The 12373-nt window shown below is 36.4% G+C and overlaps 2 protein-coding genes across 2 annotated transcripts; one reads left to right on the top strand and one right to left on the bottom strand.

Moving 5' to 3' along the window:
* Positions 1 to 827: 827 nt before the first annotated feature.
* On the top strand, positions 828 to 3454 carry LOC142609843 (patellin-3-like). The gene is made up of 4 exons (XM_075781562.1): positions 828 to 2033; positions 2241 to 2365; positions 2484 to 2634; positions 2789 to 3454. The coding sequence occupies exons 1-4, from the start codon at positions 963 to 965 to the stop codon at positions 3041 to 3043; spliced, it is 1602 nt and encodes a 533-aa protein (XP_075637677.1). The 5' UTR covers positions 828 to 962; the 3' UTR covers positions 3044 to 3454.
* A 3520-nt stretch (positions 3455 to 6974) lies between these two features.
* Positions 6975 to 9784, bottom strand: LOC142610727 (large ribosomal subunit protein uL1). The gene is made up of 5 exons (XM_075782648.1): positions 9668 to 9784; positions 9316 to 9565; positions 8411 to 8576; positions 7329 to 7534; positions 6975 to 7243 (listed from the first exon to the last, which is right to left on the bottom strand). The coding sequence occupies exons 2-5, from the start codon at positions 9538 to 9540 to the stop codon at positions 7190 to 7192; spliced, it is 651 nt and encodes a 216-aa protein (XP_075638763.1). The 5' UTR covers positions 9541 to 9565; positions 9668 to 9784; the 3' UTR covers positions 6975 to 7189.
* Between the last annotated feature and the right edge of the window lie 2589 nt (positions 9785 to 12373).

The raw sequence follows: 12373 nt of genomic DNA, 5'->3' as shown, positions 1-12373 counted from the left end.
CTCATTGCATAAAACCACAAAAGAAATGCCAACCAATTGAACTACTAGACTCTCAAACATGGTGTTATTTTCGTTAATTAAGTATTAAAATGTTTAATTGAAATAACATATTAACTTCACCAAGTAGCTAGTGAAGAGAGTTCACGCCATTCACCCTTTTGAAATAAAGCACCAGTCAGCAAGCTCTCGTGCAAAGCATTTAGTTATTTATTTTTATGGGAACCCTCGTGCAATTTAAGAATGGGAAATTAGTACTATTAAAAAGAGGGATCAATTTTATATTACACACAATCTTGTGTTTGAACTAAAATTGTGTATTAAATCACAATTTCAATTCAAAAAACATTTTTTCACCTTAAACTTTATCTCATATTATATTTTTATCCCTAAATTTTTGAAAGTACGTTTTGCACCCTTATTATGATTATTGTTACATTTGCATTTCAATATTAAATTTGTTATTAACTTGTATGAAAATTCAAAATTTAAGATGCAAAGTGTAATCAAAAGTATAAAATTTATCTTTTGTTTTTTAAAAGAGTTTCAACACTAATTAATTTTTTATGTAAGCAGAGATTAAAATTCAGATTTCTTATCCAGTCAAAAGTGGTTTTACCAATGGAATAATTTGAAACCCACTAAATTAATCTTTTGTTTTCAATTGTGTAATATATAACAATTAACCTAAAAAGAAAATGGAATAATTACTTGCGGTTGGGCAAGATATTTATATTTTGAAGGAAAGAGTAAAAAGGTGATGAAAAAGTAAAATGCTTTGTATTATAGTAATATTTACTACTATAATTAGATTCCAGACATTTCTCAAACCTCACTTTGCTCTTTGTCGGTCTTACCGACCGAACTCTCTCATCTCATCGTAATCTAAAAACCTCATCGACACTCTTTTTCTTTTTATTCTTCACAAAACAAAACAAAAAAGCAAAAGCGCAGTCGCTTTCAAAATGGCAGATGAAACTCCAAACCCACCACCTCCAGCAGTGGCTCCACCATCCTCCGATGATAATCTAACTCTAGCAGCGGCGGTGGCGGCTGATAAAGAAGAAGAGTCACAGCCACCACCACCAGAACCAGAACCAGAACCAGCACCAGCAGCTGCTGTCACTGTCACAGTGACTGAGTCTGAGAGTACTGCGAAAGAAGAAGAAGAAGAAGAAGGGTCACTCTCGCAGCCACCCCCAGTGAAAGAAGAGCTTCTCCCTCCGCCGCCGCCAGCTGCAGTGGAGGTGAAAACTACATCTACCCAAGAGCAAGAGGTTGTTTCTGCTGCTGCTGTAGCTGTTGTTGTTGCTCCTGTGGAATCTGAGAAAGAGAAACCCACCAAGCAGATTCCTCACTCTGTTGTTTCTTTCAAAGAAGAGAGCAACCTGTTAACTGATCTCTCAGATTCCGAGCGAAAAGCTTTACAAGAACTGAGGCAGCTCGTTCAAGAAGCTCTGGACACTAAACAGTTCACTCAAAAGCAGGAAGGCCAAGTGGAGGAAAACAAAGAAGAAGAAGAACAAGAAGGAGAAATATCCATCTGGGGTATTCCTCTTCTTAAAGATGACAGGAGCGATGTGATTCTTCTCAAGTTCTTACGAGCCAGGGATTTCAAGGTGAGAGATTCATTGTTGATGATCAAGAACACAATCAAGTGGAGGAAACAGTTCGGGATCGATGCGCTTGTGGGCGAGGACCTTGGGGATGAGTGGGATAAAGTGGTGTTCATGCATGGATATGACAGAGACGGACACCCAGTGTGTTACAATGTTTATGGCGAGTTTCAGAACAAGGAGTTGTATGCAAAGGCGTTTGCTGATGAGGAGAAGAGAGGCAATTTCTTGAAATGGAGGATACAGTTTCTTGAGAAGGGTATCAGGAAACTTGATTTTGATCCTCATGGTGTTTCCACACTCTTTCAGGTTAATGACCTCAAGAATTCTCCGGGACCCGGAAAGCGAGAGCTTCGTTTGGCTACCAAACAAGCTCTTCAGTTGCTTCAAGACAATTATCCTGAATTTGTCGCCAAACAGGTATAAATTATCAATTGTCCTATTAAGAAATGGTTATTTTAATCGATTTAACAATTGTTCTAACAATATATCCCAATTGTTATTGTTTTTGTTTTTGGCCTTATTTGAATGTTTATGTTGGTACTTGGTGTTTGACTTTTATGTTGATTCTGTTTTGTTAGATTCATTGGATTACTTGTTTTGATTTTTGGTTTTTCATTTCTGAAGGTTTTTATCAATGTTCCTTGGTGGTATCTTGCTTTCTATGCGATCATCAATCCATTCTTGACCCAGAGGACCAAGAGCAAGTTTGTCTTTGCAGGACCATCAAAATCTGCTGAAACCCTTTTCAAGTTAGTAGATAATCATTTATTTATGCATAGTTTCGACCTTACTTTAGTTTTACAATTTCACATCCTTCTTTGTGGCTGGCTGGTTTTAACTTTGAATTGATGTTGATTGGTAAATTAGATACATATCTCCCGAGCAAGTGCCAGTTCAATATGGTGGCTTGAGTGTCGATTACTGTGATTGTAACCCGGACTTCAGCGTTTCTGATCCAGCCACAGAGGTTACAGTTAAACCAGCAACCAAGCAAACTGTGGAAATCATAGTCTATGAGGTCTGATTACATTATTAACTTTGTGTTCTGCATACTTTTTTGTGTACTCATTCTAACTTCAGATTCTAAATATGTAATGTTGGCTTGCATATGCATGATTGGTGATGATTGAAAGAGTTGTTCTTTTAATAATTGGAGATGGGGTAAATTGCAGAAATGTATCCTTACTTGGGAGCTTCGTGTGGTGGGCTGGGAGGTGAGCTATGGTGCTGAATTTGTGCCTAATGCTGAAGGTGCTTATACAGTTAATATACAGAAAGCCATGAAGAAGGCTCCATCTGATGAACCAGTGGTCACACACACCTACAAAGTTGATGAACTAGGCAAAATATTGCTCACAATTGATAATCCAACCTCAAAAAAGAAGAAGCTGATATACAGGTTCAAAATCAAATCCTTCTTAGATTGAGGATTTCAAATCTGCTAAAAGCACTCAAAACTTTTCTTGCAAAAACTGTAGTTTCTCCTGTCATTAATTGATCATCCTCATAATGGTTGAAGATTTCGGCCTTGTCATTGTGTCTGTAGATTGGTGTTTATGTTAGTTTTGGTAATTTAGTATATGGACATGGATAGATAATTACTCTACCTGTAGTTCATGGTGGGTCTGTTTTTCTTCTTGGCTGTTATTTTATTTGTTTATTTATTGATGGTGAAGATCACTGGTTTGTAATACTTGATGTTAGAATTATCAGTCTGTTTGTCATACAAGTTCAAGTGGAGTTGGAGTGATTGTGGTGTAAAATTTTGGTGGCCTTTACAATGAGGTGGTGTTACACTGTATTTTCACATGAATGAAGTCTGAAACTTGTTAGCCCCATTAACTTGTGGTATATATTGGAAGTACATTAATTAAAAAGAAAAGGGTCAGATTGGCATATGTAAATCTTCATTGGTTTCCTAACATTTTATCATTCCAATTTTCGTCCATTTTCTTGAAAATTGAACTAAGATGTATAATGCGGCAGCAAATCGGTTATTAATTTGAGGATAATATGTATGCCAGTCTCCTTCATTTGATTTTTGTGAAAAGCATATACTCTAGGTTTTTCATTATTTTATTTTTCCTAGGCCAGGAAGATCACTTCTTTGTCCATCAGTTTTTTCATTCAATGATGTTCTCATATGCTGCTTAGCATGCCAGCGTTTTGCCTTAGGTTGCATTGGTGGCTTTGTACTCTGTATTTGATATCACCAGATGAGTACTGATATGTGGCCGTTTCTGCAACCCAGGCAAACTAGATTTACCTAATTTCACGGTTGTGATTCTTTTTATTCACTTTCAGGTATCCCCTAATTTTCTTTATATTGGGTGATTGTTCGTAATCTTTGATGCTTATTGTCATACATCTCTTGCACATTGTTAAACGGTTTGTTTGGGTGAGATCTGAATGCAGGATCTGTTGGTGAGTTGTGCTTACAACATTAGATGTTTCTCATTTTTCATGCTTTTCTCAGTAAGCTGAACTTACATGATGTTCTAGGTGTAACATATGTGGATTCTTTAGTACTTTTTTTCTTTTGGCTGAAACTAGAGAGAGCAAACTTTAGGTTTTTGAAGGAACATAAAATTTTAAAAGCAAGTCACTGATCACTTGTTTTGTGGTTGAAGAGGGGGGAAATTTTGTGATTGAAGAGTGGGAAAATTAAAGCCAGTTAGTAAAAATATGCACTTCATGTTCTAGGTCTGACATATGCTAATGGTTTCTTTAGTACTTTTTTTTTCTTTTGGCTGAAACCAAAGTAGTGTTGATGTTTGTGTTTGGGTGTATTGCCCTTGGAAACTCAAGTGCAGGGAATTCAGAAATTTTGTTATCATTTAATATATAGGGAATTCAGCAAATTCTAAATTCGATTCTAGTTTTTAGTTTAAATAATTTGAATAAAGTAGGAGAAAATACCATTTTGGTCTCTACATTTTGGTAGTAGTTAATTTGGTCCTTACTATTTTCAAATTGTAGTCAATTTGGTCACTGTTGTCAACTAACATCTTTTCTGGCACTTTTTTGACAACCAAAAACAAATCTAATTTATCAGTCTCCAACTCTTGTAGACGCACAAATCAACTTAGCAATTAAAACAAACCCTAATTTGGGCCCAGAATGACTACAAATTGAAAATAATTGAGAAAAAAACTGATTGCAAATTGAAAATAACAGGGACCAAATACCCTAAAATGCATGCCTACCAAAATGGTATTTTTCACCAACAAAGTATGAAAAGTACCAATTTTGTGAAATTCATGGATGGATTTGAATTTTAATAATATATAAATTTGAAATGATTAGGTGTAAGATGTTATTCCAAATTCTTTATACGTTTTTAGATTTGAAAGGACTAGTTGTAAGATGTTTTTCAAATTTATAACACATGCTCTTTTTTGGAACATATAATTTAAAATCAAAATATTTCATAGGCTCAAATATTATTTTAAGTACATGAAGCTAATGCTTTAGCTTAAATAACATTTTATATTTGTACCAATTAAAACGCTCGAAAATTATTCAATATTTTTGTGTGTTTTATTTGGTATGTGTTTTTTTTTTTTGAAATTATTTGGTATGTTTTAGATGAGTAGCGGTACCAGTTTAGTGCCCAGTACGGTTCATGGTACCAATATGCCATTGACTACCTTAGTCTTTTTCCTAGCCAATTGGGGAAGGTGAGGCACAAGTGTAGGCTAAGCAAGCATGTTTCTTGCCTCGTTTTGATATTGGTGTGCCTATGAAATGGAAGGTTTTGGGAATAATATGTGACAATTGGGTTATTTTGAATGTTCCGGCTCCAAGGATATGCAATGGCTGAGCGTGTTGGATGGGAATGCTAACAGTGTTGATTTAGTCGGAAAAGGATCTCTTCCCATTGAAGAACCCCTAAGACCATCCTCCAATGAATATGTAGATTTAGCCTCCTTGCTCAAAGGTTTTATGAGTTTTTATATTAGTTTTGTAAGGAAACATTCTTGGCATAGATTATACAATTTACACGTTAATGTTAATGCGACTTTATTATCAATTAATGGTGTAAGATACTATCATTATAATACAAAATCCGCAGAGGATGGATATTATTCATTCAATTTTGCATTTTATGGTGGAATAAAAAATAACCACAATACCTTAATAGCTTGTCTTGATTCTTGAGTTCTCAGTCTTCCTAGTGTGGCAAGACACATAGCAAAATACTACCTTAGTGGTCCATAAAAACCATGCTATCCCGTAGCATTCAACAGGTTCTTTCTATTTCTGAGTTCTTCCCAGCTGAACTGATAGTGAAGCAGCCACATGAAGAATATCATTCTTGTCTTTTACTTTACATTTGATCAACATCACCAGCTAACTTACAAACAGTGGGCTGGTCATGAAGCCAATAAAGGGTGTTTGGTAGTGTTGTTTAAATAACGGTTTTAATTTTTTAAACAACATATATTTTCTTTTGGTAGTGTTGTTTAAACATCGGTTTTAATTGTTTAAACAACATATATTTTCACAACACTTTCATTCACGCGTATCTAAACAACACATTTTCTATCTCAAAAATGGCCCCGTGCTTTCTGCACATGAGAGAGCCATGATTCTTCAAACGCCCATGCTGCGAAAGCACATGAGAGAGCCATGATTCTTCAAACGCCCATGCTGCCATTGATTGCTTCGGGTTATGCCAGTTTTGAATCATAGTCGTCTATGTTTTGAAAGTTCTTTCACTTCTTATGATTTTGTTGCGATTGATGCATAAAAACAAGGCAATACGAATGCTGATCCAAGGTGACAGTGATATTGTCCCAAACACAACAAATCCATGCCAGTTATAAAAATTGCAGAAGGGAAATCACTAAATTACAGGGGTCTGTTGCCAACTTATAATTAATGACTAATGACTTCAGTCATTTTTCTCCCACCCAGGCCATCTTGGTGCAGTAAAAATCATTGAAGCAAAGAACCGAGCACCCTTCAGCCTTCGCTACTGAGTGCTGCTAGGGATACTAGAAAGTTTATATAATCCTTACCAACTGACATATTACTGATCACATAAAAGTAATTCAAGCATTCATTCATTGTGATGTTTAAGTGGCACTAATCACATTTTTGCCACATCAACTTGTAATGTTTTTCTAGTAAAATTTCTAGTAGCTTTAGCATTTTCAATATCTATTAGGCAGTAAAGCAACAATGAGATATTGTCATTAAAAAAAAAACCTTCTTAGGTTCCTTCTCTCTATTGGTAAGGCAATGAAGCTATCTTATCATATGATAAGTTCAAACATAAAAAAAATGCCCATGTTTATGAGCATAATAATAACAGAACTGACTTGAATCAAATCACCCCGCAAAACCATTCCCAAAACAAAAATAAGAAGCTTTTTTTACTCAACCAATAACATCAAATTTAAACAAAAATATCATTAACTAAACTTTGAAGCTAAAGAATCCAAAACAAGGAAAACAAAAAGGACCTCAGGAAAATTCCCCAAGGAATGTCTTGCGTGCATAATGCTCAAAAAACATTTCACTCATGCTGCTTCTCCTACATAACTCTCACAAACAGCAAAATGGAATTAATAGAGGCGTACGGCACTCCCCATGGTACTCTTCAGATTCAAGCACCTCACCTATTCAAGCACACACCAAATGCACAAAATTGATTACCACTAAACAATGGGAAGATAAACACTAGAATGTTTTTAATGAACTTACATTTTGCCAATTTTTCTTCAACAATGAAACAAGGAAGTTGACACTCATTTGCACATTCTGGAAGATCTGCTTTTCCTCCATACTGCAATTTCCAACAGCAACCCCCATACAAAGAACCTTCTTGAGTTGAAACTTCACCATTGCTTTCGTTTCATTAACCTTTGACTCCAAGGATTCTTGATGAGTCACCAGTGTTGGAAACTTACCTGCATTCACATCCTGAATGATATAAGAAAGATACAGAATAGTAGCCAACCTATGTACAATGATAATCAAAACAAAAAGTTGGGGACCACAAAGAAAAGCCTGCTAATCAGTTGAACAAAATTATGTAAGTTTTTTTAGCATCCCAAATTTTCAGAAGACCAAATTTATTATAAAAAAATCAGAAGATCAAGTTATTAACCAGTGCACCAGTAAAGGAAAGGCAGATCTGTGTCAAACTAAGACTTAAAGAGTTATGTTCTAAAGTTTTCAGGAATAACCGCAGAAAAGAGTGTAAATGGTAAGGTTGACAACTAAACAAACAATTTTACAGCCCCTTGTCTTAATGCCTGCAAATAAACAGATCACGTGCCCCAATCTGTACAATTAAAAATATTTTCAATCACAAACAACCAATTGAAGGACATAAAAAGCCACCAAGCTTCCTAATTTCCAATTAAAGTTCTATGTTGGCAACTTAGCACAATGAACTAAGCAACCTAGCCACATTGCAGAACCCATACAGATCACACAGAAGCACCAACAAATGACCTTTTGAGATATAGCAATGTCAAATAAGGACCAACTATTGAACAGTCAAGACCTCATTGGAAAAACTCAGAACCACAAAAGAGCTTATACATCATCAAGCAACTAGGCACAATGAATGAAACAGCCCACCCTTATTTACAAAACTCATACAGATCAAACAGAAGCACCAACAAATGACCTTTTGAGATATAGCAATGTGAAATAATGACCAACTACTGCAGAGACAAGACCACATAGGAAAACCTCAGAACCACAAAAGAAATTCTGACCCCGTTTGTTCAACAACAAAAAGAGAACCAAAAGCCAAAAACATAAAAACTACTTGCCTGCCTTGTTAAGACCAGGACCCAAGAGACGAGGAATTAGCTTAATCACAGACTCAGATGCTAAAAAGGCATGGTACTTCTTGGCGAGCTTCTTCACCAGTTTCTTATTCTTGTTGAGCTTCTTCAGCCCTTCCACATCCATATACTCCAATCCCACCTTCTCTGCCTGTACTTACAATAACATAAACCACATATGAATCATTCAGCATTGCAGTACAAACAACAACTCCAATCATCATTTCATATATACATCCCAAAATTGGAAGAAAAAAAAAATTATACCTAAAACTTGTAGGTGCAATGTCATATATACATCCAAAACTAACTTACTTTTAGGGATTAAACACAATGTTCTCCAATTAATTTCAACTATGTTTTTTATTAGCCAATGTGGCAAATCCATTTGACTTATTATCTAGGCTGCACAGATGGGTACAATATGGCAACATGTGCAAAATTTAAAAAATAATAACATGATAAGGCAGCTAGGGCACTGTTACAACACAGGTGCGACACGGATATAGCACCCCAAATAAAGTGTCAGTGCATCCTAGCTTATTAGCTGATTGGATTTGGATTTCAACTTTTAGTTTAAATAACTCAAATGGGCTATGAAATGTCACAACAACAGGAAAAAATAAAAATTAAAAAAAACAAAGATTTGTTTTTTATTACCATGTGAACTTGAAATAACTATGACAAAGATTCCATTTCAAATCCATTGCATCACAATTGTTTTTACATTGAGCAAAATCTCAAAAATTCACATAATAACAAGCAATTGTTCTTCAAATCCAAATGCAAACATAAGGAGTTGTAACTAAGTTTGACCCACAATTACAATAACATATACAAATTAGAAATGAATGGAAATAAGGTTAGAAGAAAAAAAAAAAGGAGTGAACCTCTTCAACGTGCTGAGCATCACCAAGCATACAAATCTTCATCTTAGGGCGAGGGATGTGAGGGAGCTTGACGGAACCACTGAAACGCTTGTCCTTCTGAGGGTCATAGTTCTTCAGCCCGATTTGGAGCTCAATGGTCTCCGTGAAGTTGCGCTTCTTCTCCTTCGCATTGTTCACCACCTGTGAGATCACCTCCCTCAACGTATCGCTCTGAAGCTTACTCATCGCTATACACCTTTTTCAACTGCTTCTGCAAATACACATTTTAATCAAACAAACAAAGATTTTGTTATATAGGGATTTGCAATGAATGTGAGATTGTGTGAGAGAGAGAGAGAGAGAGAGAAGGAACCTGTAGAGAAGGGTTTTGGGAGGCGGTACAGGGAGTGAGCGATGGCAGAAGAGAGATATAAATTTGCGCATTTGGATCTTATAAATCAAAACCCTAGTCACTTTCCGAGGGTTCAAGAATACTATATTATAAATTTGATCCTTTATATTTTGGATTATTTTGATTTTGCCCCCTTATATTTAAAATTTAGATTTTCGTCCACAATAGACTCAATAGTATATAAGATCATTTTGGATAATACTGAAAATTGAAAATATTGTAATAAATGTATGACTAGTATCGTGAGACCTATTTTTAATGAAAAAGTTGCTGAAAAGTTATATTTGTAGGTTTTGTAAATAGTGCACAAATGCATTATTCACGCAGAAAGTCAACATTCACGATTAAAAAATTAAAAAAAAAAACTGAAAATGCAAAACACAGACGCCCAAAACGCTGAATCCAAACTATGCCACAGTGGTTGGAGCCAAATAATAAGGACAAATATCATTTTTCTATTAGTGATTGGAACCTAAAGCTTTAATCGTGTTTAAAGTTAAACTTTGTCCTTATTTTAATAAGAAAACAGTGTATAACTTGTGCATATGTAATCAGAGGCGAAGCCACCTTGAAAAAAATCCTTAAAATATGTATATTATAAACTATTCTTTGGTATTTTACCCAGACAAAAAAAAGATTCACACTTTAATACATGTACAGACCCTTAACACCAAGAAAGTAGGAAAAAAAAAATTTCTCCCACATACCAAATCATATCACTTTTTCACTAAATTTACTATTCTTATTAGTTTTATCTCACCACGTATGTTTTCACCCATTTCATTGTTCCTAATTGAACTTTCTCTTAACTTTGACTTTGATTATGTATATAGATTACACGTAACAAGGACAAATATCATTTTCCTATTAGAGGTTGGAACCCAGAGCTTCAAACATGTTCTAAGCTAAACTTTGCCCTTTTTTTAATAAGAAATGTTATGTTCACAATATTTCACAACAAATCTTAAGTGGCAGGTTGTTATTCGCTGTTATTGATAGGCATAGAAATAATTTCAAGTGTGGGTTCAAATTAGAACCAATAACAATTTATCATCTAGAATTTATTGTGAATATATTATCGACGTAACATTTTTCTATCTCAATATTTAGTAAGTCATTTCTTAAAAAAAAAAATAAAAGTAAGTCATTTAATATTTTAACTTGAAAATAAAATAAAATAAATTAACAATCTTGATAATTAATAAAGCATAAGGTAAAATCACATTAATTTATAGTGTGTCCTATGAAACATAATAAAAATTTACATTGTGTGATACAAATATCTACTTGGCACAAGTGTGGGAGTAAAAAGACCCTGATGGGGATGTGGGCCTTTGGCCCATGCTAAGGAAGGCCGACCTGCTCTTGGGTTTAGAACTTGTTAGTACTACGGGTCGGTCCATACGCCGAGGATCCGAGGATCCAGCCGAGGGTGAATTTCCCTTCGGACGGACACCGGAGAACCTGGGACTTCATGGTAAAGGTCAGGGAATGACACGGTCAAGACCAATGGTTAAAAGGGGGTGAACCCTTGAATGTCCTAGAAGCACCGATGTTAGAGAAATACCAAAGATAAAGGCTGCCACCTCCACATTAAAGACCCTGCACCTACCACCCTGGCCGCATTAATGGGGAAGTGACACCTGAACAGTAGAAGGGAAACTTCTGGTTACTATTCAAAGGCACTGAGAAAAGAAATATCTAGGCTAAGGGGGAGTTGGGGCAACACGTGTACAAAGTATCAAAAAGATGAGTATTTAAGGAGCAACCTAGAATAGGAATGGGGGGCTCCCTTTTTTGTAATCAAAAAGAAAAAGAAAAAAGAGAAAGAGATAATATAATAACAGCTCTCGGCTTATGTTCGAGCAGGTTGATTTACAATATTCCTTGTTGTTTTCAAGTGTTTGCAATCTTTGGCTTGTCATTTAATCCTCAGACACTTCTAACCTGGGTTTCAAGCCCACCCTCTACAAATTCATATTGTTTAAGGCTCATTGGGCCTGAGCCCGTAACTGTTCTTGGGGCCAGGTGCAATTGTGCACTTACAATTGGCGCCGTCTGTGGGGAGTCTAGTCTACAAGAGGTAGGGATATTATGGCAGGCTTAGGCTCTCACCATGCAGAGTCACAGGGATCACAACCGGAGGATCATTTCGAGCGTCTTGAACGTCGAAGGGATCGTGAAGGAAGCGTCCACACAGAATACCCAGGAGCTAGCCATACTCATGGTGGGGGTAGCACTACCCATGAGGAGGGTTCTGAGTCCATGCAGAGGGAAATCAATCGTTTGAAGAGGAAGTTGCGTCGTGCTAAACGTAGGTTTTTACCGTCCTCGTCTAATTCTTCCTCGGAGGAGGATAGGGGAGGTGGCTACAGTTCAAGGTCGCGCTCCCCCACCAGTGCAACGTCCTCCGGTGAGGAGGACGACCAACCAACTCGCAGACGTAAAAAGCTTCGTTCTAGGGGCTTAGGCAACGATGCTATGAGTAGGGCGTTGCACCAACTCTCCAAATCTCCGTTTACATGGAGGATTGAGAAGGGGAGGCTTCCCAGGAGGTTCACCCAGCCCACCTTTACCATCTACAATGGCCGGACTGATCCAGTGGAGCACGTGAGTCACTTCAACCAGAGGATGGCAGTGCACTTTCACAACGAGACTCTGATGTGT

This window comes from Castanea sativa, chromosome 9 (assembly GCF_040712315.1).
Source record: "Castanea sativa cultivar Marrone di Chiusa Pesio chromosome 9, ASM4071231v1".
NCBI lineage: Eukaryota > Viridiplantae > Streptophyta > Magnoliopsida > Fagales > Fagaceae > Castanea > Castanea sativa.
Note: the sequence above shows the minus strand (reverse complement) of the source record. Positions and strands in the feature narration are given on the sequence as shown.

Excerpts from the sequence above, each read along its gene's own strand:
- LOC142609843 (XM_075781562.1), top strand. The coding sequence starts at position 963 with ATGGCAGATGAAACTCCAAACCCACCACCTCCAGCAGTGGCTCCACCA. Across the intron at positions 2,034-2,240 it reads CTGAATTTGTCGCCAAACAG|GTTTTTATCAATGTTCCTTG; the intron begins GTATAAATTATC and ends TCATTTCTGAAG. Across the intron at positions 2,635-2,788 it reads TGGAAATCATAGTCTATGAG|AAATGTATCCTTACTTGGGA; the intron begins GTCTGATTACAT and ends GGTAAATTGCAG.
- LOC142610727 (XM_075782648.1), bottom strand. The coding sequence starts at position 9,540 with ATGAGTAAGCTTCAGAGCGATACGTTGAGGGAGGTGATCTCACAGGTG. Across the intron at positions 7,535-8,410 it reads TCCTGGTCTTAACAAGGCAG|GTAAGTTTCCAACACTGGTG; the intron begins GCAAGTAGTTTT and ends ATGTGAATGCAG. Across the intron at positions 7,244-7,328 it reads TGAAGAAAAATTGGCAAAAT|GTGAGGTGCTTGAATCTGAA; the intron begins GTAAGTTCATTA and ends GTGCTTGAATAG.